Below are 24612 nucleotides of genomic sequence, written 5' to 3' on the forward strand. Positions count from 1 at the left end.
TCAGCTATGAGCTGATCAAGGACTCTTGGGTTGCCAAGTTCTGCAGGGGAAAGCACAACTGACACTGCAAATCCATGCGACGACTGGAAAGACCAACTGCTGTCCACCGCCAGAAGAGCAGACCTTCTTGGAAAACAAACAAAAAAATCACCCTTAGGTTCCTCCAGACATGTACAGATGTCCCACTGCATGGGGCAGTCCTAAAACCCTCTCTCTGGTTTATACTCCTTCATGAAAAATGAACTAGCGATAACCACGTTGGAAAGCTGATCAAGAAAACCTCTAGCGAGGTTGCCAGCCTTCTCGTGGGTTGCCATCTACAGCCACCACCTCCTCCTCTCTCCCCTCCTCTCCTCTCGCTGCCTTCTCATCCCCAAGCCCTGCCACTGCCTAAATCCCGCCTCGTGACTGCTGGCAGCCCGAGGACAGAGCTCAATCGAATGAGCCGGGCAGCGTAACTGCTCATCAGAAATGGCTCTGGGCAGGGATGACGAGTCCAAAAGAGACAGAAGTCCTTCCCTTCCTTTGCTGCACCACTTCTTCCCCGGCAGCAGGCTGCAGCCACACGTCAGCCCAGCAGAATTCACTCAATCGCTTTGCAATGGTCTTCATTTTATTTTTTTTTTTCCCCCCCTTGCCCCCAAATAGGACCTTCCCTCCCCCAACAAATTACCTCCCTGCCAGTCTCTGCTTCTGTGCCAATTTGCTGATTACGGGGCGGGGGGGGGGGGGGGGGGGAAGAAAAATAATAATGGTCCTTTTTCTTTCTTCCTCCTTTAGGAACGCAGGACCCTGGCAAATGGTTTTGCCCCTGGGCTGAGCCGTGGCCAGTTCCACCCCCTGCATGAGAGAGTTAATGAAATACGCAGCGGAAGGTCCCTCCCGCCTCCCGCTCCAGGACTTCAGCTGACTCCAGTACGGCTAATCCCATTACAAGAAAATAACGTGGATAATTCAAGCTAATGAAATCGTTACAAGAATGTGGACAGCCAGGGGTGGACATTCAGAGCCAATTTAACACTCCTTGGTGTTGTTATCCCCAGCACAGGAAATATCTGAAAGGAGGAAGGGAAAGGAGAGAGGGAGGAAAAAAGCCCTCCTCTCTTGTTAGCTTAAATCCTGTTAGAGAGTTCAGGAATTAATCTGCCACCTATCTCCCCTATTACCATTATCATCATCATCATCATCAATAACGTCTCCTCGGTAACCTCTGAAAATTAGCAAATGAATGCGCAGGAGGGCAAGGCAGGAGCGAAGCCTCCTGACGCGCTGAACCAAGCGCAAACTGCTGCTGCCTCCGTCTCCGGTGGAGCCGCGGGGGCAGAAGATGGTGGGTGGAAGGACTTTGCAGCAGACCAGGGGTCCTGCTGGACCCCCAGCCCGCGGCTGGACAGATGAAGCGATGCGGAAAAGCAGGTCCTTGCCTGCCCTGGCCCCATGGCAAAGCTGATCCTTCATTCCCGCAGCGGCTTCTCACCTGCACCGGCCAGTCCCGCTGGATAATCGAATCGCCTTCAAAACCCCTACGAAAAGCCAGCGGTACACGGGAGGAGGACAGCCACGTCCGCGTCTTGTTCTTTACTACATGGATCATCAGTTTTTCCACCTTCCTCTCCTCTTTGCCCAGGAGCATCATCTTTGTTTGGAGGCCTCTCAATCTGCTGCTGCAGCAAAACCGGGTTTCGCTTTATGCGATTCCTGTTCTTCGGCGCCAGCCGGGAGAAATGCTGCCGTCTTCTCCAAACTCAGCCTCTTCCAAGGAACGGACCTCTTCTTGAGGCCGGTTTTCTGGCCGTACTGCAGAGATCCTCCCGCGGCAGGTCTAAAGCCGGGCTCCCCTCTTGGCCACCCGTACCGAGGGAAGCCGAACACCGCACGTGTCCGAGTTCCGCCACAGCATTTCCCCGCGAATCGTTCTTTTGGGCACCGAGCATTTCCAGGCAGGAGCTGCCAGTCATGCTGCACTTGTGGATGTGGTGGGGTACCTCCTCCGGACCACCTGAACGAAGCACAGCCCTGTCTGCTTGGGGTTGGAGTTGTGGCAAGCCTCACCGCGACGAGATTTCGGAGCTGTTCAAGCCGGTATCCTCAGCTTATGTGGGATCACGAGTGTTCAAACGCCTCCTGCGTTTTCAGCTGGATACAGGTGGTTCCCACTCATTCCCTCTCCTGCATCGCTGGGCGATGGCAGGACAGGGTCATGCGTCCCCCGCAGAGAAAGCTGCCTTCCCAGGGCGCTGCGATCTCATCCCAGACAGTACACAGCTTCGCATCCCCGCAAACCACCCGCAGCCCCTTCCCTGGAAGCTTTGATGAACTGCTCGATGGGGCAGTGAAACAACACAGTGAAGTGAAGGGGAGAGGCTCCCAGGTCTCAAAGAAACCCCATGTTTCCCCAGGAGACAGGGGGTCTCCTTGAAACAAGGCTTCCCATCGGGAACGTCCTACATCCACAAAAATCTGGACTGACATCTTCAACTCGGGAGGCTCTCCGGGATCAGTGATGACCATCAGATCTCGATGAGGCAGGAGCGAGCACCGAGAGATGCTGCAGCCTTGGAGCTACTCCGAAAGAGCTCAGCAGCCAGCAGAGATGCTGGGGAGCAAAGCGGGGACCCCAGGCTCCTTTTCAGCCTCAGTTTCCCCATATGGGTGTCTCTGCAAAGCCGCATCTCTCCCATTTTCCAGCTCACGGCCTGCAAAGCCACGGCTGCTTTCTACCAACCTCACGCGGACATACAAGGCTTTGATCAATCCATGAAGGTAGCGGAGGGCCTTGTGATTTTAAAAAAAGACAGTGCAACACAAACATCTTTGGTACAAGAAAGCAAGCAAAAGCCCCATGGCAAAAGCAGCAGAAAAGCTGGAAGTCCTGCAAAAGGGTGACCTGACCTTGCAAGAAAGAGAAGTCACCCAGGGACTTCTCTTTGATGGGAGAACTGGGGCCAGAGAAAGGCAGACGAGAAGCACGTTACTCTGTTGGCCATGACGATTGGACACGTGGTGTCCAGCCTGGGTGGCCGTCGCCTCCCTGTCCCACATGAAGACTCTCTGATGTATAGTAGAGAGGAATTTTCCACCTTTCCGCCACTACAGCACAAATAACACCTTTCCCTTTTTCTCAGGCTTGACTTCCACTAGACTCATAAGAAATCCACACCAGTCAGATTTCCACTTTGCGTCCCCCCGAATTTGGCTGGAAGCGACCGACGCTTTCCAAAAGCAGCCCTGCCTGTGGCAGGGGAATGGGGAGCAGGATGAGTCCCTGGGCACGAGCCCCCCAGGATGCGCCCAGCATGAGCGGCACCATTCGACGTCTCTGGGATGCTGTCTCGCAAACACGTCTAATTACATCCAGACGGCGCTTTCGGTGCACCTGCCGCAGCAACTGTTTATCTTGCTGACGACTTAAAGAGCATCATTTGCAAAGTTTGCTAGGAAGGAAAGCCAATTAGCATGTCGCCGGCTAGGCACAAAGATCCTCTTGCTTTATCTCTGCCACGGCTGCTCGGCAGAGGACCCTTTGGTGCTAATTTCCCCCCGCTGCCCCCGCCACGTCTCTTCTGGAAATACAGAGCCATGCTTTCTCCCAGAAAAGACCCAAAAAGCAAAGCGGGGGGGTTGTGAAGGGAGGGGGCAGTGGTGGTGAGCCGACATGAGCTGCCAAACCTGCCTGTACCGGGAGATGTTGAGAGGCAGCGGGGCAGAGCCGTGCTCGAAGGAGGAGAGCCCAAGGTCCAGGGGGACTGTTGCGAGAAGCGCGGCAGAGGGGCTTGCAAACAGAGTGCGTGTTTTTTCTCTGTTTTTTTAAAACCGTGAATCTGGGGAAGAGGCGGGCACCGTGCCCGTGGCACAATAAAGCGATGCTTTGCCACAAATACGTGCCGAAAAAATCATCCTGGTAGACGCAGTGGCCAGGGTGACGCGATCTGGGAGCAGAAGGGAGACTGCAAAGCTCCCGTGTCCCCATCCCTACATTCCCCTCTCCAGCCGCCACACTGGCCTGGCACATCTGCCCCAGTCCCCCCCACCGCACCCCCTGCCCAGGCTTTGCAGTCCTCACCGATCTCTCCTCCTTCGTCCCCATCATCCAGCTGGTTCAGGGTTCCTCTGTCCCAGCTAAAGGCTGCGCCGGGACTCTCCTCTCTTCCACCTGCAAGTCTTCGCCTCTCCTACCCCTCCTTGTCAGCTCAGCGCCCATCTCTCACCGCAGACCACCAGCTGACTCATTTACCCACGCTGTTGATTTAAGTTTCGCTCCGGTGTCTCCCTGACATGCCCCCCACGCTCCCCAGAATAACGGCGGCACTGGTCCCAGCTCCAGCACGCAGAGAAAGCCCACGAGATCCACCTAAAAACCAGCCCTAGAGAAGCTAGTCCGGCTTTTGGATTGCCCTCACTCCCCATCTCTTCCGCACGCAGAAAACTAAGCAAAGTTTAGCTTTTTTTGGATTTATCGAATTTTGGACCAGATCTCCAAAAGATATTCAGGTGCTCGGTATCACAAATACTGCCAGTGCCAGAGACTATATGGACATAGATGTGCTTCTTCCAAGGAGCTGTGAATTTACCCACAAGACTCCTGCCAACAACAAGTCCCATTTTTGTGGATGGCTCAGTCAGCAGCAGCCTTCCTTGGAGCTTGCGGTGAAGCAGGATCAGAAACGCGACAGCTTGGTCCCAGACCAACAGGCAGCCGAGGGACCTTCCCTCTCCTCAAGACGCAAGACCAGAAGGCAGTGGCTGTTTCCCATCGCTGAAATGGCTTGTTTAAAAATGTAGCAAAACATTTTACCCCTCCTTGATTTATTTTCCTTAACAGTTGCTTATGAGGGACCTTATCAAAAGCTTTCTGAAATTCCAAGTAAATTAGTCATTAGGCAGGTTTTCAGAACAGTAATTAGGCCACTCCATGCCCCTGATGTATTATTTACCTGAGAAGATATACATAATTAGGGCTCTTCTTTATAACTGGTATTACACGCACTAAATTCTACTCCAGTCTATCGTGTAATTATGCAATTAGGCTGCATGCTAAACAGAAAGAAACCAATTCCGAAAACCAAGCAAAAAGAAAAAAAAAAAAACAACAGTAATTATTATTTTTTAAATCCTCCATCACCAGCACAGCAGCAGGTCTTAAAATTTTAATATCCCTCCACTTAAGTCATTTTTAAACAGGTGCCACAACCAGGTTTGGTTTCTTAATTTTGCCGCATTTAATCCTACTTTGCGAGGTTTTAACGTCGTGCGAGAGATTCAGTACCTTAAAGAGATTTGCTTTAAAGGCTAATGTTAAAAAGGGGCCTTTCCCTTCCCCAGCCGGCACAGATTTGCCGTGCCGGTGGAAGCGGCAACGCATTTTCTCGCGGCCTCCCTTCGCCGCTCCTCAGCCCCCCTGCTCCTCCCAAACGATGATTATTTTTCAACAGCTTCCCGGCTTGCAGCTGGCGGCTGGCAGAGGCAGACAGGTACAGTTGCTATGGTACGACCGTCACACTAATTTAGCCCTACGGTGCCGGCTCCCACGCCTGAATTTAACGGGGCAGCGCGGCAAAAAGAAAGGTGGGGAGCGCTGGGGGGGGATGAGCACCGGCCATCGAGTGTCTATGGCGGGGGATGCTAACGTGCAGAAAACCACCGAGCGGTCTCCATCTGCCTTTCGGACAGAGGCACGGACCCGGTCGTACCCCGATTTGTTCCTGCCTTCATCGTGGCCCGACTGCAAAGCGAGATTTTGGCTTTTCCGCAGGTCCCTTCCCACTTGTGCCTGCTCGTGGGGCATCGCTCAAGCAGAGTCACATCTGTCCTGCTTTTGTTTCCCGGTCCTTGCTGATGGAGGAGTGGGTGCCATCGGGTCTAACGTAGGGCGGGGAGCTTTTTTTTAATCTCCTGATTGTTATATATCTATTTTAGAGTTGGCGAGATCCAGGAAAAACACCCAGGACTCGCTGAGCCTGCTGACAGCCCCCAGAGAAGATACCTGCATATTATCCGCATTTATTTTCATGCTTTAAAGACTCAGATGATTCATTACTTAATTAAAGCATGAACAGATTTCCTTCCAAAACTTTACATCTCAACACTCAGAATTTCCAAGCCAGTTCCTGAGGCACAGGAGAAGATGCAGAGCTGGCACGGGGAACACCATAAGCATAAGGAAGCCCCGGGTTTAAACAGCGCTGTTGGACTTGCATTGAACTCTGAAAGAGAGCTGGGGCTTCAAAGTTGTCTGCTGGTCCCGAAGAGTGCGAGCTGGTGACTCAGAGGACTTAAAGATAACTGCTGTTGGACATGTGTGACTGAAGAGGTCATCTGAAACCAGTAGAGACGTCGAAAATCCCACTCCAATATTATTTAGGTTTTGCTGCTGCTTCTCTCCTCTTTTTGCCCTGGTCCCTGCAGGACTCTTCTCCCCTCTGCTGCCACGTGCCAGCCCTGCCGAGGCTCCGCCTGGGCTCTGCCCACTCTCAAGTTCTGTGATTTCACCTAACCAACAGCTTTCTTCTTGATGCTACTGTGATTTTTAGTCTGTTTGTTTCCTGGGGGAAACAAAAGACATTCAAGTATAGTGCAGAAGGCACCAGCTCTACCGGGACAACTGAAAGAGGACTTCTCTTGAGCCTTGCCCAGCCTCCCATCACATCCACCTCCAAGGACCATGCCAGGACCAAACCACAGTTTCCGACACCCCCCTCCCACGGTGGCTCTCACCGAGATGTACAAGCGACCGCAGTCACGACCCTTATATCCCAAACCTCATGAAATCTCGCTCCTCGCATGGACTTCAATGAGAGCCTCCGACGCTCGCAAAGCCTTTCGCAGAGCTTGCGCTCCTAAGCCACAATTCTCCCCGCACGCAGCACCTTGCAGGACCAGGGCTTAGGAGCCACCAAGTCACAGCAGTAATCACCAGCGGGTCAGGATTTCAAAGGAACCCGCAGCTTCAACAGCACTGAGATTTGGGGATTTATCTCTCCTGGGCTCTTTTGAAAATCCTGATCAGAGTGCAGCTCCGGTCAAAAATAAGTTATGCTAAAAATAGTGCTCACAGAAGGGCCCGGTACAAATCTCTGCTCCTCTAGGATTCTTATGAGTCAGCTTGTTTCAAAGACAAGAGGAAGTTTGTACAACTAGCAAAGCAGTAAACACAGAAGGGAGATTTAGCCATGGCTCGTGAGCCCCCAAGGTGTACCTAGGGCATCCTTGGGAGAAACCAGCCTTGCTGTAAGATACTGGCTGCATCAACAGTCGAAGAAAAAAAAAATAAATCTCAGATTCAATTGTAGAACCTCCTGCACTGAGCTGGAAGAGAATAAATATAGAAGCAACGAGATATTTATAGGCAGACAGCTATTTTAACACAGCTCTGCTTTAGAGAATCCTTATTTAAGTCTTGTCCCTGTAAAGCTGCAGGATGACTTAGAAAAATAACCAGATTAATTATTTTCATCAGGAGAACAGAGAAACGCGTAGGGAAGATCAAATGCATGCAAATGCATTAAGAATGCAGGAGCTTGAGTGAAGTGCTTCTGTTCTGGTGACTCAAACACAATAAGGATGGTGAGATCTCCTGAGCGCAGGCTAGTCTCCGAAGAGCCCAGCCCAACCACATCTGAAGTCTGCCAGGGAATCAGAACAAGAAAAAGCATTAAAAACAGGCACCCGTCAGAGGAGTATTTCTAGACATACACTGTATTTACTCCGATAGCTGTCCAAATCACCCACCCCGTCGCCAAAATTGGAGGTGCGGCTGTTACCCAAGCTACAGTGGTTGCTTTCTTCTTGCTCCTAGCATGCCCTGTCCTTTGGTCGCCCTTTCCCAACCTGCAACAACTACAACACCTGCTAAAGCTCAGGGGCTACTTTACGCAGTGGGACGCGTCTTTACGGGTCACTTGGAAAACTCTGGGAAGACAGGAGGACAGGGAGCGATCGCACGGTGCAAGCATTATCTGAGCCATCATGGGATTCAACGATCACGTCTCTATTTCTGCAGAAAGCTCGCTGCTCTCCACCCGCTGGTCTCAGAAAGCGCTTGCAATGACTGGATGAAGAGGAGAGAGATCCGTACCGCTGCAAACAGCAAAGAGCGGCAGAGCCCGCAATGGAAGTTGACAACTCCAGCTGATCTACCCGTGGGACTTTCTGGGCAAAGAAAACCGCAGTGGAAGTAACTGCTTGTTGGGTTTGGGGTTTTTTTTCTTTGCTTATTTATATCTTAGCATGGAAGAGCATTACAGAAGCAGCAGGGCTGCACTGCAGTAACAGCGCGATTGAGTTGAAAAGCAGGAGCGTGCGTGTGTCCACGCGTAGGGAAGCCGAATTCCACGCTCATCGGCGCTGCCCCGGGCCAGGCACACGCGTCCCACCACCGCAGCAGAGGCAGATCCTCCCCGTGGGGATGGACCTTTGCAAGGCACGGAGCGAGCCACCGCCGGGCATTCACCACCTCCTCGATGGAGGGAGATGTCCCAGAGGTGGGGACGTGCCTCCCCATACTGTCCTTGCCCAGCATCTCACTGTATCAGTATGCAAACACCAGCAGTCGTGAACCCTGCCGATGCAACCTTGCTAATTTAATAAATGGACTTCGACGAGGCTAAGTGTCTGCTTCAGCGCTCCCCATGCCCCTGCCCCAGTCCTGCCCAGCCCCTCCCAGCTTAAAGCCTCTTCAATAAAATAAATTAAACCACCCAACAAAAACACACAGCCTGAGCGTTTTACAGCTCTGCTCTCCGGTGGGAGTCAGAAAAATACAAAAGAGGGCACGGAGCCGGGCAGGACAGTTCAAAGGCAGCGCTGAGCGGTGCATCTGCACCGTGGGGTGCGAGCTCTCCCCTTTATCCTCCTTCTGCTGTTCCCCCCAAACCTTCTGGAAAGCTCATCACAACACCCTGGGTGTTCGCAATCGATTGCGGGCAAGAATAGGCGCTTGTACCTCGCTGACAGATGCTGTCAACACAGCGTGGCAGCCGCAGGCTTGCTGAGAAGGTGAACACGAGGTAGAAACGTGGGGCTACGGAGGAGGAAGAGAAACCACGTTCTTCTAGCCTGGGCCAGCTGACCTGAACGAGCTGTAATGCACGCATGGATGCCGGGAGGAAAAAAGAGAGGCAATGACACATCTGAAAATAACCTGCCAGGGCCAACTGGGGTCCAAAAGGGCCGGAGTTTGCCCTCCTCGGAGGAGGCATTTCCAACAGCTTTTGACCGCTGGCTGCCTGGGCAGATGCCCAGCTTGCAGGGAGCTGGAGGAAGAGCAGGGACCTCATTTCTCCATGGTGCGAGGCTTCCAGACCAGGGGCTTTCAACAGAAGGTCCTAATTTTTAGAGGCAAAACAGATAGGTACAGCTCTCCGAGCTGGTACACAAGCTGCCATGCCCACGCTGGAGTTGAAGGATTAAATGAGATGGGAGCAGGTAACCACTCCCCCAAAAGAGATGCTCTGCTTGAATAAGAGGCACTTGCCAAATTACAAGCGTTCCTCTGATTCTTGCACCGATATCAAGCAACAGAGCTCAGGAAACCACCTCCCACCATAACCTGCCTGCCTCTCAGCGGCCACAACATCCCACGTACCTCCCAGAAGCAACATCTCTGCTTCAAGTGGAAGATCCCCGACACAGGAAAGAGTAAAAGCTGATGCTAAGAAGCATCGCTGCGGGCTGGTCACATACAGGGCTAAAGCACTGTTGGCATTGTAAAAGGAAGTTCAAAGAGTTTTCCTGCCAGCACTCACTGTTTGTAAGGTCAACGTAAAGGTGGGGGAACACACTGCACCATGGAGATGCCCATGTCCCCAAGGGACGTGCCTATGTAGGATGAGCCTGCTTGCGGTTCACACATCAGAGGATGGCCTTTTCGAGAAAGAGGGGACCTCAGAAAGGAATTAGAAACAGAAAAGCATGAGCAGAGCTGATTAAAGAAATGGAGTAACGCCTGGATTCATCGATTCTCTAATGTTTCATAAGCATTAGAAAGCGTTATAATGCCCAGCACTCAGCTGGAGGTACCAGAACTTGCTGCTGGCACAGGATTTGCTGCTCCCGTCCTCCACTTCCAAGGGTCCAGGGCTCCGTGGACATGAGAGCCTTGGGGCTCATGGGACTCCTCTTCCCACACAAGCAGGTAACTCCCGTCCCAAGGTTTATTGCAAAGCTTTTTAGTCTCAGATAGCATGGGCCATCAGCTCTCTGCTGTAGGGAGAGAGCTGAGCCTTTTGACGTGCTGTTTCCTTCTCAACTCTGCAAACACAGGGAGACCCGAGCTGCTGCTGCTGCACTTTGCCAAGCGCTGCAAGAAGCGTGGCTATAGGGTGCACAATGAGAGAAAAGGGAGGGAGGTGATCCTTTCAGCCCCAGCCCACAGAAGAATACAGGAGCAGACGTGGAAAAAAGCTGAGACACCTTCTAGAGATAAGAGTAACAAAAATTGCCCGGGACAGAGCAGAATCCTTGCTGCTGGAAAGCCTTACAGAGGGAGCAAGCTCCCAGCCGGGATGGGCTTAGGAGCACTGAGCCTGCATGGGAGCTGTCAGAGTCCCAGTCCTACCTCGTGTGATGGCAAGAAGTCCCTGCAGAGGTGACAGCAGCGAGCAAACAGCTGAAAAGGGGGAGAAATGAGAGAGGTGGCAACAGCAGCTGGGGAAACAATCTTTGCAGGCAGAGCCAGGCTGCGCTCGCTTGCATTAAAAAAAAAAAAAAAAAAAAAAAAGAAAAAAGGGAGGCAACTGGTTAAAGACCAACTTTTAAGCAGCATCCCTGCTGTCCACAGGTAGGGCAGGGCAGGTTGGCAGCTCCCCTCCCTCCCTCCTCAAGACTTCCCCGCTGCAGCAGACCTAATTTCATGGGGTTTTTGCACAAGCAGCGGGGTGGAAAATGATCGTCAGGAGGCAGCGCATGGCGAAGCACCCCCCCCACGTTCCCCAGATCCCCCTGCAAGGTGAGCAGCCCCAGCCTGGTCCCGCTGGGTCGGTACTGCAGCAAGGAGAGAGGCTACCAATGCGGTTTCCAAATCACAGCCGTGGTGCGGAGCGGGGGGGACCCGCGCTCCCCCCATCCCCGTCACCCTCCTGGATGCTGACGAGAGAGACAGCGCAGTCCTGCGTGACAGCGTGAAATTAATATGATTTTGGGGGAAGTTGGCAGTGAGTAATGAGCATCTGAAATACCTCATCTCCACCCCACCCCCCCCCACCACCCCGAACTCTTTTAACCCTTCAGCTGCTAGCACGCTAGCAGGATCAAAGGGTGGGAAGAGCAAGACCTGGGTTAAAGAGAACCAAAGAGGGGGTCACGCAGCCCACCTGACAACTGCATTTGCAGGGCGAGTTTTGGCACAAATCCCAACAGTGCTGCTTGCGATCAGGGCCGGCCCGCCGAGGTGCCGAGATCAGCGCTCCTGGGCTTGGAAAAGTCATCGCTGCTGCCTTTCCAAGTCAGGCTCCACAAGGAGATGTCAAAAAAAAATAAATAAAAAAAAAAAAAACAAAACACAAAAACAGGGGGCTGAAGAGGGGACCAAGCCTGCCCTCCCAACATCCTTGGGCAAGTCCCAGAAGGCCACCCACGAGGGGGAAAGCCTGATGTGCGCAGACCACCGATGGGCAGCCCCTCTGCTAACAAGCAGGTCTGCGAGAAACAGAACAAAGGAGATGGCTTTCCCAAGGTCAGTTTCTCTGGTATCTAATAAAATGAGAACTTGGCTCAGAAAAAATGTCCCATCTTCAAGGGCAGCTTATGTGAACTCCTGGATGTCTAATAAGGGTCAATCCTATAACACCACCTTCCTGGGAAGACAAGCCTCGAGAGCTTTCTCCCATGCTTAATTGCACCAAGGTCTCAAATTTAAGATCTCCTCTCCTCTGCCAGGTGCCTGGAAGTGGTCAGGATACTGCTGGGGGAGGAAGAAAGGCAGGTGAGAAGACAGACAGTCAGCCTGATCTGCCTTAAGTTTGGTTTCTTCAGGAAAAGCAACGCGTGGGCAGGAGCACAGGCAGAAATGCTCATGGTGTCACCAGCTGCAGAAGCCAACACGGTTCAAACACCTTTGGTAGGGGGTCTGCCCCAGGGGAGGTAAAAGGCTGTGCAACGAAAGGTCCTTAATTGTAACCATGTCCCAAGGCTTAAAATCCACTGGATTGGAAGAGGTAGAAATGCTGTAGCAGGCTTGAGGTTAAAAAAAAAATAATAATGCAAACAGAGATGCAAATAAAGGACACGATGTCATCCTGAGGAGAAAACTGTGATTCATTAGAGGCTTGTTCAGGACCTTCTCATGAAGTGAGACTGAAAAATACCCACACGTACATGCTAGCGAGAGACAGGAAGGTGGATGGGTCAATGTTACGGTGCAAGAACTCTAGTTAAGAAATGCAACAAAAAGAATCTTAAGATCAAGAAAATAATAAAACTTGATTGCTCCTTGACTTAAAGGCTAAGACACAAGCTCAAAAGTGAGTCCAGTGTCATTTCAAAGTCATAGATTCTGCAACCCCATGGCTGCCAGCCCCCTAATTAGCCTGAGAGGCCAAGGGACAATTTTGAAAATGAACAAGAACCGGCTACAATGTAAGGCAAACCTCCTTGCCCCCGTTTTTTCTTCCTTATATATAGATGAACACATACTCTTAACAATTCAGACAAAAGGAGACCTTAGAACACAAACAGCACTGAGTGGGTTATTTACAGGAGACAGCAGCTCCTATAGGCTTTGTTTCTTGCTTCCTATGGAGGAGAAAAAGCCCACGTGTACACGCACACATGTGCCAGTTCCACTCGGCACAGAAAAATGGCAAAAACCCCAAAGCAAAATCCCAGAGTTACGTTTGAATAAGACATTTCAAAAGCAATCCCTTCCCCATCTCTCTCCACCTCCCTGAGCCCCTCCACGCTGATGAGAACGGAGTCTGTGCGTAAAACTAATTAAGTTCCATCGGGAGGTTCGGCTTGGTGCCCTGGTGAGAGATGCTTCGGCAGGAGTCAGAAGGAAGCAGCCTAGAAACTCCTTTCATTTGCATTGGACAACTGGACTGCGCAAAAGCAGGCAGCCGAAAACTCCTCAGCAGAGGTTTTGGGCGAGCAGAAAAGGGGACTTGTGGGTATGGAGTACGTGGAGTGCAGAAGAGGGGAAAAAATTATAAAAATCAAGTATTGCAATGAATATTCAAGACAGGGAAAGAGATGTGCTGAAAAAATCTTCCTTCTGCTCTTGGGAAGATCCACCTTTTAAAGCAACCCTGCCAAGATAACACAGAGTTAAACATTTCCTTATCTATGTTAAACACCTTTATGATTCAAACTGAAAAACAGCTGAAAACCTATTTCACCCTCCCCCACCCCACCCATGGCTCACTTTGGATAGTCAAATCGCAGTGGCCAGTTACATTTCTGGTCTCCAAATATCAACCCAACATTGCTGTGTTTGGGTTTCCAGCACATAAGGAAAAGGCTTCAAGAAGGACCAAAAAAAACCCCAATAGATGTTTAATTTATGCTTTTTGAGATAGTAAGAGAAATAAACCAGCCCAGCAGATTCCTGTACTCTCATCCAGAGCTCTCAGCTCACGAGGCTGGTGCACGTACCTGCAGGCTGCTGCCCAGAAAAGCACCTGCACCCTGCGTTTCCCTGTGCACCGCTCCCAGGCACCTGCAATTTGGACATGGGACCACACAAGGATTAGTAAATCCCCGGCGCTAAGCTGGGCTGTAAGGATGCACCTGAGGTAGGCTGTGCGGGAGAACAAGGTCGCACACGATCCAAAGACATCAGGAGAGCAGATGGCATGTGGTGGTCAGGGGGTCCAACCTAAGGGGCAAGACTTAAATCTTCCAACAGCCCCCAGCAAAGGGGGAAAATGGGGTGATAACAGAGACCAAGGGCAGGAGGAGAGCCAGGTTATGCGGTACGGTCACAGGGGAGACCACAGCAGCCCTTGCAAATCGAAAAAATACTGAAAGCCACCAGTGGGGCAGAGCTCCTCGGCGAGGAAGGAGGGAGCAATCAACCAAGCAGCTTCCTAACCATGCCAAAGAAAACACATCCAAAGATGCATTTTTTGCAAGTGCCTTCAAATTACGTGGGCAGACAGGGCCCGCACAGCAGGCAGGTGAGAGGGGCAGAGCTGCACCAGGGCAGAAAGCTTCAATCCAGAGCAGCAGCATCCTGCAGCCCCCCCATGCCAGACACACTCCTCCTCGGATGCTCAGAAGCCCAACACACAGACCTTGCATTCTAATTGAAAGCTGAAATCCAGCATTAACACGAAGTGCCACATCATCTGCTGGCATCTTCGGAAGCTGCTTGCATTTATGTCTCCTGAGGATGTCGCCTTAAACCAGGTCACTGATGCTTCTGCCAATGCATGCAGCCCTGCAGTGCTCCAGGCATGGGTTTGCACCACGGTTTTGGGAAGCCACAAGTTATTATCCCTAGGGATGGACCGAAACAGGGCAAAAGCACCGTTGGCACGGGAAGCCACCCGTATGCTGAAGACGCCAGAGCACATACACGCACCTACGCGTGCGCTCAGATGCAAACCACCACATCATCGAGTGCCTGTAACCTCGGGGTACTCAACGGCCTGGAGCAGGACCCTGGGGATGGCTTTGGAGATCTCAAAGGATGCGTCACTTTTTTAAACCACCCATTTGTTTCCTGGAGAACACGATACAGCAATCCCACACAACACCAAACCAAACTCAGAGGCATCATTACTGCTGTCAGCGCTCAAATGTGTAATGAGACATGTTCCAGTTCTTGCTCCTAAAACTGTTTTTGACAGGTTTCCACCTGAATGCGTGCCTCTCAGCAAGATACATGTTCCATGGTCCTTCCATGTCCTGGCACCAATGTCCCAATTCACAGGGGAAGCCAGAAATCTGGGATCCAACACCAAACCAATGGCTGGGTGCAGACTGCCCACCGATGCTAGCTGCTTCCCCGGGGTCTTTCTGCTTGTACAAGGCTCATTTTTGGGCATCCTCTTCATTCACAGCCTTGCAAGCATGGTAGCCTGGGACGAGCAAGGTGTGAGTATTCCAGAAGAGCTGGCAGCTCAGTTCTACACAAATACCTTCTGGCATGGCACAGCCCCGCTACTGAAGCATCTGAGCATTTGTTTTAATATACTTATCCTACCAGTCCTTCTCAGGAGTTGTGTCCGTTCTCCGAGGCACCTAAGCCCCAATCCACAAAGGTCTTTAAGTGAGTGATCAATACTGGCCTGAGTAACACAAGCAAAGAATTGAGCAAGGTATCCAGACCAGACCAGCCTTTCTCCTCTCATCTGCAGACTGCTCCAGTACAGGATTTTGTTCATCTGACACACACATGGAACAAGGGAGTTTGCTGGGCCACAGGCACCAGATTGTGGAAGACCAAGAAGCTCTTCCCTCAGCAGAAGCAGCCTCCTGGGGAGAAGGGGTGATATGTTGCTCTGGGGAACATCTCTGTATTCACTGATAACACAGCTGAAACTATTCGCTTTAAACCAGTAACTACACAGAGGTAGGACAAGATACTTTTAGCTGGCAGGCTTTGCTCATCACCTAAACAGCCACAGTCCTTCAGACTGGATCTAGCTGCAGACTGACAGTTGGGCCATCATGATAAAATGACTCAAAAACGCAGCTTAATCTGTTCATGGCTCTAACCCAGATGAACAGGGCACGAACCCAACAGTGGTTTCTACCACAAGGAAGGGTTGATGATCTGCTCCACACCCTTCCAAACAGTACTAACAAGCCCAGCATGCCCAACGCCTGCATATCTAGCAACTTTGCCGTGTCTCCTCCTGCCCCTCAAACAACATTCTCAGTATCTTATCTATGTCAATTTAATTTTGTTTTGGTTGTAAAGGGCTAAGAGCATAATAAATCGCAAGTTTTATAGTCCTATGAATCACAGTCGTGTTTGCAACGCACATGCCCTTACCTAGACTCTGTAGGGTGCTGGGGGGAGTTTCCAGCTGTTGAACAGCGGAGAAATATCTGCTCTTTGGCTTTTCACAGGAGGCTGCAGGACACACTGGGGGACATCACTCCTAGCGAGGCGCTAAGCAAGCAACCCAGCCAGAAGGAGACATCTGACCTAGGACAGATCTGCTGCTGTGGCAGGATGGCAGAAGGAACGGGCAGACCAGGAGAATCACTGAGCCTGTCCCACCGTCTCCAGACCAGACCTCCAGCACAGGCTCAGCAGCTCCTGGGGCTTCTCCCCAACATCCCACCCACCAGCTTCATCTCCCCCGGCTGCAGTTGTGCAGCCCCTGCCCTACCCCCAGCAGACTCTTACACCACGAGGAGGTGCTCACTGCGACTTCTGCAGCTCCCCCCACATTCACGGGCCATCTAACAATACAGAAAAAAAAAAGTTGTAAGCAGCAATGGATTTCGAGACATTTCTAGCACAACATCTAGGGTTTCAAAAGCATCACTCAAGAGTAATCTGACATTAGACTGTTCAGCCAGCGATGCTTACAGCACTGTGCTTCCTAGGGGTGTTTGCACTGAATATTCTAATTAATACTGCCCAGCACTTGCTTAACAAACTCACATGTCTATGAAGGGACTAATTTTTTTCCTCCTCTGCCTTTCAGTAGCAAAGATTTCCACGGCTTCAACAGCGCAACGTTACTCTGGGAAGGAGAAATTGTCTTCAGTCATGTAGACTCCATTACTGGGAGAAAGGTGTGAACAGCAAGCATGTCTGGCAGACGGATTCATTATACCACCGTGTCCTTTATAATGGGAAATGAAAAGCCCATTCTGATAACTACACTTTATTATAATAGGTCAGAAGAAGTGAAAGGCATCATCTTATAAAATTAACTTCATAAAGACTGCCTTTAAAAAAAAAAAATCTCTGCCAGTTTATCCACCGTATCTTTCTTCAGAGATATTTCTTCTAGAAGAGACATGACTCCAAAGTCTTGTCCCACTGGCTGTCTTCACTTTTACCCTCTATCAGAGGGAATAGATCTGTTTCCTCCTAATCAGTCCCAGGCACTTGTTTTGCCAGATGCAATAAATGCCATGTCTTTGTCAAGACCGAGAAAATAGTCAGCAAAGGAGTTAAAATTAAAAGAGACACCCACCCCCAAAGGTCTTCACAAGAAGCAGCATTACTTTCTTTATAGGAAAGTCAGAATATGGAGATAAATGCACCCGATAACCTGTTCCATGCTCTGGCATACCTTTCAATTGCTTTTTCTGCTAGCTGCTTCTTTAGTCAAACTAAAGTCCAGTCTCTCAACTGATAATAATTTTGTGATTTAACAGCTTTACGCAATGTGCTTGATTGCAGCTCCTGCAAGTGAAAGGCAAGGGATGGACAGACGGACAATAACACACCTTCCACACTCATAGCGCTGGCACCTGATCCCGCTCTGAATTTTAAGGGTTAATGCCTATTGCAACTAATTGGCAGGGGAGGGCTGGAAGTGATGGTCATTGCAATTTTAGGAGAATTTATAGATACAGACCCAATGATAAGTTCTCCGATATATTTTGCAAAGAAAATAGGAAACAATGCCAGCCCCAATACCTGCTACTTAAGATGCAACTCTAATAACTGCATCTGTCAGTGGAACAAGCATCAGTTATGTCAAATTCTAGGCAGACTCTCAACAGTATCTATCCCTCAGGTTGCATTTGATTGGGTAGAAATCTTTTAAGAAGTCTTTTTCTAAATCTAATCATTCCCTCTTTGGGGAAAATAAAACATATATCTCCTTGAAACATTATATGCCAACTGCAAAACAGCCTTATTTTTAATATTCATGAAAGTTGGTGCAGATAGGGCAAAAGAGGATGGAAGAGGATACTATGAAACAAGTAGTTAATTGAAACTTCCAATGAAGGCTGCGTGGACCTAATGTGATAGATTTTAAAGGAGCCTAATTTTCAGAAATTGCCAGAGCTCCAATCTGTGAAAATGTGGCCTTTCACAGATCTCCAATTCAGCTTGCCACATCTAGAGTTCCTTTTGAAAAAAAGTCTTGCCATAAAAGCCCCCCAATTTGGTAGCAAAAATTAGCAGCCTTCATGGGTTATCAATCCCTTTGTCTCTCTTCCCCTAACCATGGCTCTTTGGAAAGAACTAAGGACCATTTGTCTTTTGTTATTTTTCCAGGTAGTAAAGATAAGAGTGGAATCTAATAAAGAACAAAAATGGGGGGGGGGGGGGGGGAAACATACCCACAAAAGCTAAATCTTCACACCTATCCCAAAAGCAGCCCCTATAATTGAAAAGCATTTCTCCCTCTGAAGAAAATAACACCTATTGGATCTCAAAAAAAAAAAAAAATTAAAAAAAAAAAAATCCCTTGACGGTGCAAGAGAGGCCAACACCTCCAGCAGAAGATGGTAGGACACACTCTGAAGCAGTGCCACACACCCCAGCAAAGCCATCGGGTCTGGTGTGGAAGGTGGGCAGCACCTAAGGCTCACGGAGCCCTGCAACAAGACATTTATTTTACAGGCAGAGGACTTCAGCTCTTAACCAGAGCATTTGTGACTCCTGTACAGAGAAAATTAAGCACCACCTTTCTCCAGCCCAAGAATTAGAACTCGATATCCCCCAACTCCAAAATTAAAAGAAACACTTTTGCTTTGAATCTCCCGCAAACTATGAGCTTGGGGAAAAGTCGATTTGAATTTTACACCCACTCACGGACCTTTCCCAAGGGACTGCCTGGCCTCCTTCCTCCCAGGGATCCACGTCACTGCCGGGAATGGGCAGGAGGAAACTCCTGGGGAACACGGCTCCCCAAATCTGCTGATGCTCATGATGCAGAAGACACGTGCGGTCGTGCAATGGGAAGCACGCGTGTCACCAGCTACTTCCAAACCACAGTGAGGTCCAGCCCAAAGGATGGCGCAGAGCCTTTTCCCCATGCACAGATCACTCGAAGCAGCCATAAAGAACGATATTAAAAAGCATAAAGACAACCAGGGCAGGATTTCCTGAACAACCACTGCTGAGCAGCACAGGTACAGCAGCTTTCAAAATTCGCTATTCAAAACACCCAACTCCCTTGTTTTTTCTGTTCCACCATTAACACCTACTGCAGGTCCATTTGAAAAGGAAGACACAGCTCCCTGACAAAGCTCCAAACGTGGAAATATTTGTTTGGGGAAAAAAATATACATATTATGCACATATATATTTCCAAATATATATGTATTTATCTGGGGCGACATATATACACACACATAGAGAGAGAGAGAGTGCGAGTGTGTGTGTGTGTGTGTATTTATTTATTAATTTGTCTCCTGCTCAGGCAACTGAGAAAAGAAAAAAAGCAAGCGCAGAAGGAAGCAGGTTGGGAGACAACATCAGCTGCAGGGCTGGAAAGTGGCTTTTGAGCATGTGAAACAATAGAAGGGACGCTCGCTCCGCAAAGCCTCCCAACCATCCGCAGGCCCGGGGCTGCTGCCCTGCACGGCAATGCCCGGCGACATGGCCCGGTGGTCCCCAGGCTGGCGGTCCCTTGCTGTCCCCAGGCTGGCGGTCCCCAGCACGGTGGTCCCCAGCCAACCTTTCCTGGGCAGGCTAAGAGTGCCCCCTGCAGCCCTGCCGTCCGTGCCGCCTCCGCTGCCAAGCGATTGTTCACGATTGCGAATAAATAAATAATGAAATACAAATAAGACAGGTTCCTAAATGCAGAAAGAGCTAAAAGCTCCAGAGCGAAGGCATCTGATTTAAAACCGGGAGAGAGAAAAAAAAAAAAAAAAAAAGGCAATCTAGGAGGATGAAGTGTTTAGTAGAGCTCCGTCATGCCTGGTTTTAGCCGCTCTGAAGCGAAGGAGGGATGGCAGGGGTGGAGGGAGGATTGTGGGTCCCCCCCCAAGCCGTTGGCTTTTGTTTTGAGGATAAAAAACACATCTCTGAATATCCTAGGTAAATGAAACGGATGTTCACGCATCGCTCCGAGAGCGCTGTCAACAGCGCACGCGGCTAGAAGCTGCATGTTCCTTGCAATATTAATCAGACTGCTCCTCTACCCCTCCTCTCCACAGCATTAAGGTGCTAGACAAGACAGGAGGAAAAAAACATGCCCAAAACCCCCCAGTCTCTGTGGGGCTTGTCTATCCTCGTGATATACATAAGCCTTCCAGCTCCTTGAACTTAACCCAGGGCCCTAGAAGGCAAATAGATCCCCCTGGTTTTGTTTGCTCCAGCTTTACAAAGGTCATGTCTGTAGCCACACAGTGTCGGGTTTTAAATTAGCAGTGCCCCACGTGCTAAGAAAACTCAGCACAGTGACTTGGAAGCCCAGGGTTTTTTTGCCCTGTTTCAGCAGGGCCTCTCAGTGCAGTGTTGAAGCGAAAGCATCCAAGCTGCACGGCACAAGCAAAAAAAAAACCCTTTTGCTCTTCTACAGGGATCTTTACATTGTGCCTACCATCACCTTTCCAGCAACGTGCGTCCAAGAGCCAAGCCACGGTCTGCGTTCAGTTAAATCCCCAGAGCCCACTGCAAAACAGCGTTGCGACACACAGCTTTCCTTGCCACCTTACACTTTGCAAGAAAAGAGCCTACCAGCCATGTGGGAACCACTGTCCTTACCTGTGGTCAAGCCAGGAGAACATCACACACTAATAAAGTAGGTAGAATTCACTGTACATAGGGAAACGCATAGTTTCTCCTGCAACGAACAAATCACTGCCCTGTGGCTCCCTGCAAGGCAGTTTTCACTGTGTGGTCTGGGGAGCTTTCAAAGGGTTAAGCAATTCCTCAACTCGGTCCCTTCGGAAAGAAATGCCACAGCCCTGACCAGACGAAAGTGCCCATCTTCTGCTTAGACAGACCCACACAGAAAAGCCACCTCCTAACACGGTACTTCACCGTGCCCCGCAGATGTGAGCTATCACCCTTATTTTGCAGATAGGAAAAGCTGACAGGCAGAGCTGGACAGATTCCTCCAAATTCCTTCTGCAAACCAGCAGCAGAGCAGGGACCACAGCCTCGATCAATGAGCAGGACTCTCTTTCTGGAAGCAGAAAGATGCTGCATGCTGTATTTTACAAAGTTTCACCTCTTTTCCAGGATACATTATAAGGCTTAATGAGTCACTGCACAAAAGGCTGAGGATACAAAGAAAACAGAGATCAGCCAGCACACAGAAGAATGCAGGCTGGGATCCTAAAATCCCTATTCAACGCTCCGTGCTATCCCAGGCAGGTCTCACGGCTGACAAGGTATTTCTTACAGGAGAAGGTATTACAGGCAGCATAGTCCCACATCCTTACAGACACAGGGCTGCCAAACGCAGGGCAACACCCCACCGACTACGCGAGGCACACACAGCAAAACACTCATGGGGTGGAAAGCAAGATGTAAGTGCTCCCTCCACGACGGGAAGGAGCTACACCATCATGTGGGCAAGACAGATGGAGGAGGGAGCCAGCCCCAGCTCAAACCTTTCACGCCAGCTGTCTGCAGGTGTGCCGAGCATCAGGAAAGCTGCTGCACGCCTTTCAGGCAAGATGAAAAAAAAAATAATTAAAAAAATATTCAACACTATGTCATTTACTTGACAGGCAGGGAGACCTCCAAGCTCCGCGAATGTCTGCTGCACGATGGTGGGCCACTGGGTCTGACAGCTCACAGCGGCTCCAGCCAAAACACTGGCTTATGTGATCTCTGTCTCACCAGAAGAATTTCTATACTGGTATAACCTGCCAAGCCGTTCGTATTTACATTCAGTAAAAGGCTCGTTTACTTCCACAAAGAGAACAAAACTCATAATATTTACAATCCAATAGCAAGATCCCATATGAAAATCGTACCAGCTCCAGCCCGGAGCACTCCACAGACCCGACAGAAAGCACTTTCCTACCTGAAGAGTTCCCTGATTTCCCTGACGGTGGCCTGGAATGGGATGTTTCGGACCAAGATCTTGGAAGTCGTCTGCTTCTTGACTGTTTGTTTCTTTCGGGACGATTTCACAGCAGGCCTATGAAGTCAACAGAAAGGGCAGGTAAGGTGCAGCAAAACACCCATCGCATTCTGGCTGCTTCAAAATTAAGAATGCAGAACAACTAGCCAGCTAGCTCACATCAACATCCTCACTGGCATCTTACTGGCGACAATGGAAATGTCATACAGTACACCAAGAAGGAATGAATTTCAGTGATTTAAATCCTACCTCTGAAAATCAAACTGTCCAGCTTGCTGACTGCAACCTCAACTGAGGTTAAGCAGCTGGCCTGGACTCACGTTTGCCACAAACTTTTGTTTTGACATCAAATCTTGCCCATTCAATTGTCAGGAGAATGTACTATTTGATATATTAAAAAAAAAAAAAAAAAGCTTAATGTAAGCTAATTTTGATTCTTTTCTTACTGGCTTAGAAAATAGCAAATGAAATTTTTTTAATTATTATTTTATTTTTTTAACTTCAGAATTGTATTGCATTTGGACAAGATAAGGATTTACCCAATACAAAACACAGCAGCTTGTTTCATAAAGCAAAGCATTCTGCATTGTAGGCTGGATACCTACTGAAGGGATTTTAAAAATCAAAATGGATGAAAATGTTTATAAAAGAATTGAAATACGAAGTGCAGACAGGAAGCTGTCAGACTGCTTCTGGTCCCCAGGGACCAGATTTTCAAACAAATTTGGACACTTAAGAGATACCTCCACCAGCAGGGTTTCCAAAATGCCTAAGGGACAGTTTTCAGGTGCCAACATTCACCTTCAAACATCTGGATTAATTTTCAACTTTGCACTTAGAAGATTCTGTACTGAATAAAAACTAGGAAGAAAACCCTAAAAAGCAGGACTCGAACTCCAACTAAATTCGTCCCCAAGTAACCATCTCCTCTGCACCTGAATGCCCAAACAAAAGAAGTTGAATCCAAATTTTTTTTCAAGCAAGAAAGAAACCTGTATTTGTCTTGATTTGATCAGAATCAGCAGCAGAACATTATTCTCAAGGTCCTGTTCTCCCTGATGAACTAGGGTAAAAGATTTCATTACCCAAAGAATATTGGTCTTCAAGAACTCCTTAAATCCACTGGAACTTGGGCTATCAGTTGATTTTGCAATGCTGACTGAACTGTCACCAAAGCAGAGGTTTTAGAGGAGCCTTTTCCTTGCGTGTGGAAGAAAGCTCAAGTGCCCAGTTCTCACTCTGGGCTCATTTTTGGGGTCCCGCTACTGCATGCTGCTTAGGGATTTTAAGTGGAAATATGTCATTTAGTGAGTGAACACCTTTGTATCAGCTATTCATAATTTCTTTTTTCAAGTAAGACTGACTAAAGTGACTCTGAGTAAAGCGCAACAAAGGCTGATGTGTTCAGCCATCAGAGCACTACTGTTCACATCCCTCGTGATGCAGAAATGCCAGGTAGGAAGTGAAGAACCTACCGAGCATTACTGCAGCTTAAAAGTAACCATGTTACAGAGGTGAGACATAAGCTTTACCTGATAGCTCTCTCCGAGATTTTCACTTCCAGCTTATGGCCATCTACAGAGCAGCCCTAGAAATTAAAACAAAGAAACAACAACAGAAAAAAAAAAAAAATATCAAAGTCACAACAGCTTCCAAGCTTCCAGGATACAAGCACAGCATTTCACATCTTGCTCTTTCCCATACAGTCCTCCCCTTCTCCCTGCCACAGTTTTTCTCTGTTGACCACCGCTCATGCAAGGCAAGGCTTCTCGTATGAGGTTGGAGACAGCTTGACTGACCGAAGCAGCAGCCAACATCCCTGATCTAGCTGTCCATCAACCTCAGCTCTGCCACTAAACTGGCAAAGACAAGTCACTTCACTGCTTTGGGCTGTGGCTTCCTCTACCTCTGGACTGCAAACTCTTCAAGGCAAGGACTGTCTTATTATTTGTTCTGGGATGAGCCAAGGATGTCTTTGCCCACCATCTCTGGAAAGAAATCCGGACTGACAATGCTTAAGCTTACCTGGAGCCGGCGCAGGGCCTTCTGGGCACTCTCTGGCTTCTTGTACTCCACAAATCCAAAGCCCATTGAAAGCAAAGTGCCTGTCGGAAGAGAAAGGGGACTCATTGAGCTAGCAGGAAACAGTGACAATATTAAGCAGGAGATGTAAAAACAAATCAGGAGCAAGCTCTGATTGCCAAAACTGGGGGGACAGAAACTAACACCCGAGGCAAAGGGCCAGCCTGCCCATGCCCTGACTCTCATGCTCCTCATCAGCACCCGTTACTGACTTGTTTTGAGCAAGATGCTGCTCTAGAACAGCTTGTTTTGGTGCTGATGCCAAAGAGGAGATAACTGACGTTGCACGCAAAACAGGTTTTTTGCTTTGCATTTCAGTGCAACCTCCTTAAATAAAACACTAAGTCCTACAAAACAACCGACAGTCATGGTCAGGCTAAGTGATCCCATTATGGATACGCAAACATTCGTTTATACACAGGACTTTTTCCTCATGACTGAAATGAGACCTTCGTTTGGAAAATTTGCCAACTACCCAGAAACGAGTGTGACTTTTGTTGCAGGATAGCGATATCCAGGTTGCAGTCTGGTCCCCAGAGGAGACGCTTCTAACCCGCGACCCCTTCAGAAATTCATCTGGCCAACACTTGACAAGCAGTCAGTTACTGACCACTGCTGGGAG

At 49.3% G+C, this 24612-nt stretch overlaps 1 protein-coding gene across 1 annotated transcript in view; it reads right to left on the reverse strand.

Moving 5' to 3' along the window:
* Positions 1-24612, reverse strand: part of RBM19 (RNA binding motif protein 19) — a 70289-nt gene that overhangs the window by 29213 nt on the left and 16464 nt on the right. The window contains exons 19-21 of the mRNA XM_069795315.1: positions 23934-24013; positions 23441-23496; positions 21849-21965 (exon numbers count right to left, since the gene is read on the reverse strand). Coding sequence (XP_069651416.1) covers positions 21849-21965; positions 23441-23496; positions 23934-24013 — 253 coding nt within the window. The remainder of the gene's footprint in view (positions 1-21848; positions 21966-23440; positions 23497-23933; positions 24014-24612) is intronic.

The sequence above is a fragment of the Haliaeetus albicilla genome, chromosome 10 (assembly GCF_947461875.1).
Source record: "Haliaeetus albicilla chromosome 10, bHalAlb1.1, whole genome shotgun sequence".
Taxonomy (NCBI): Eukaryota; Metazoa; Chordata; class Aves; order Accipitriformes; family Accipitridae; genus Haliaeetus; species Haliaeetus albicilla.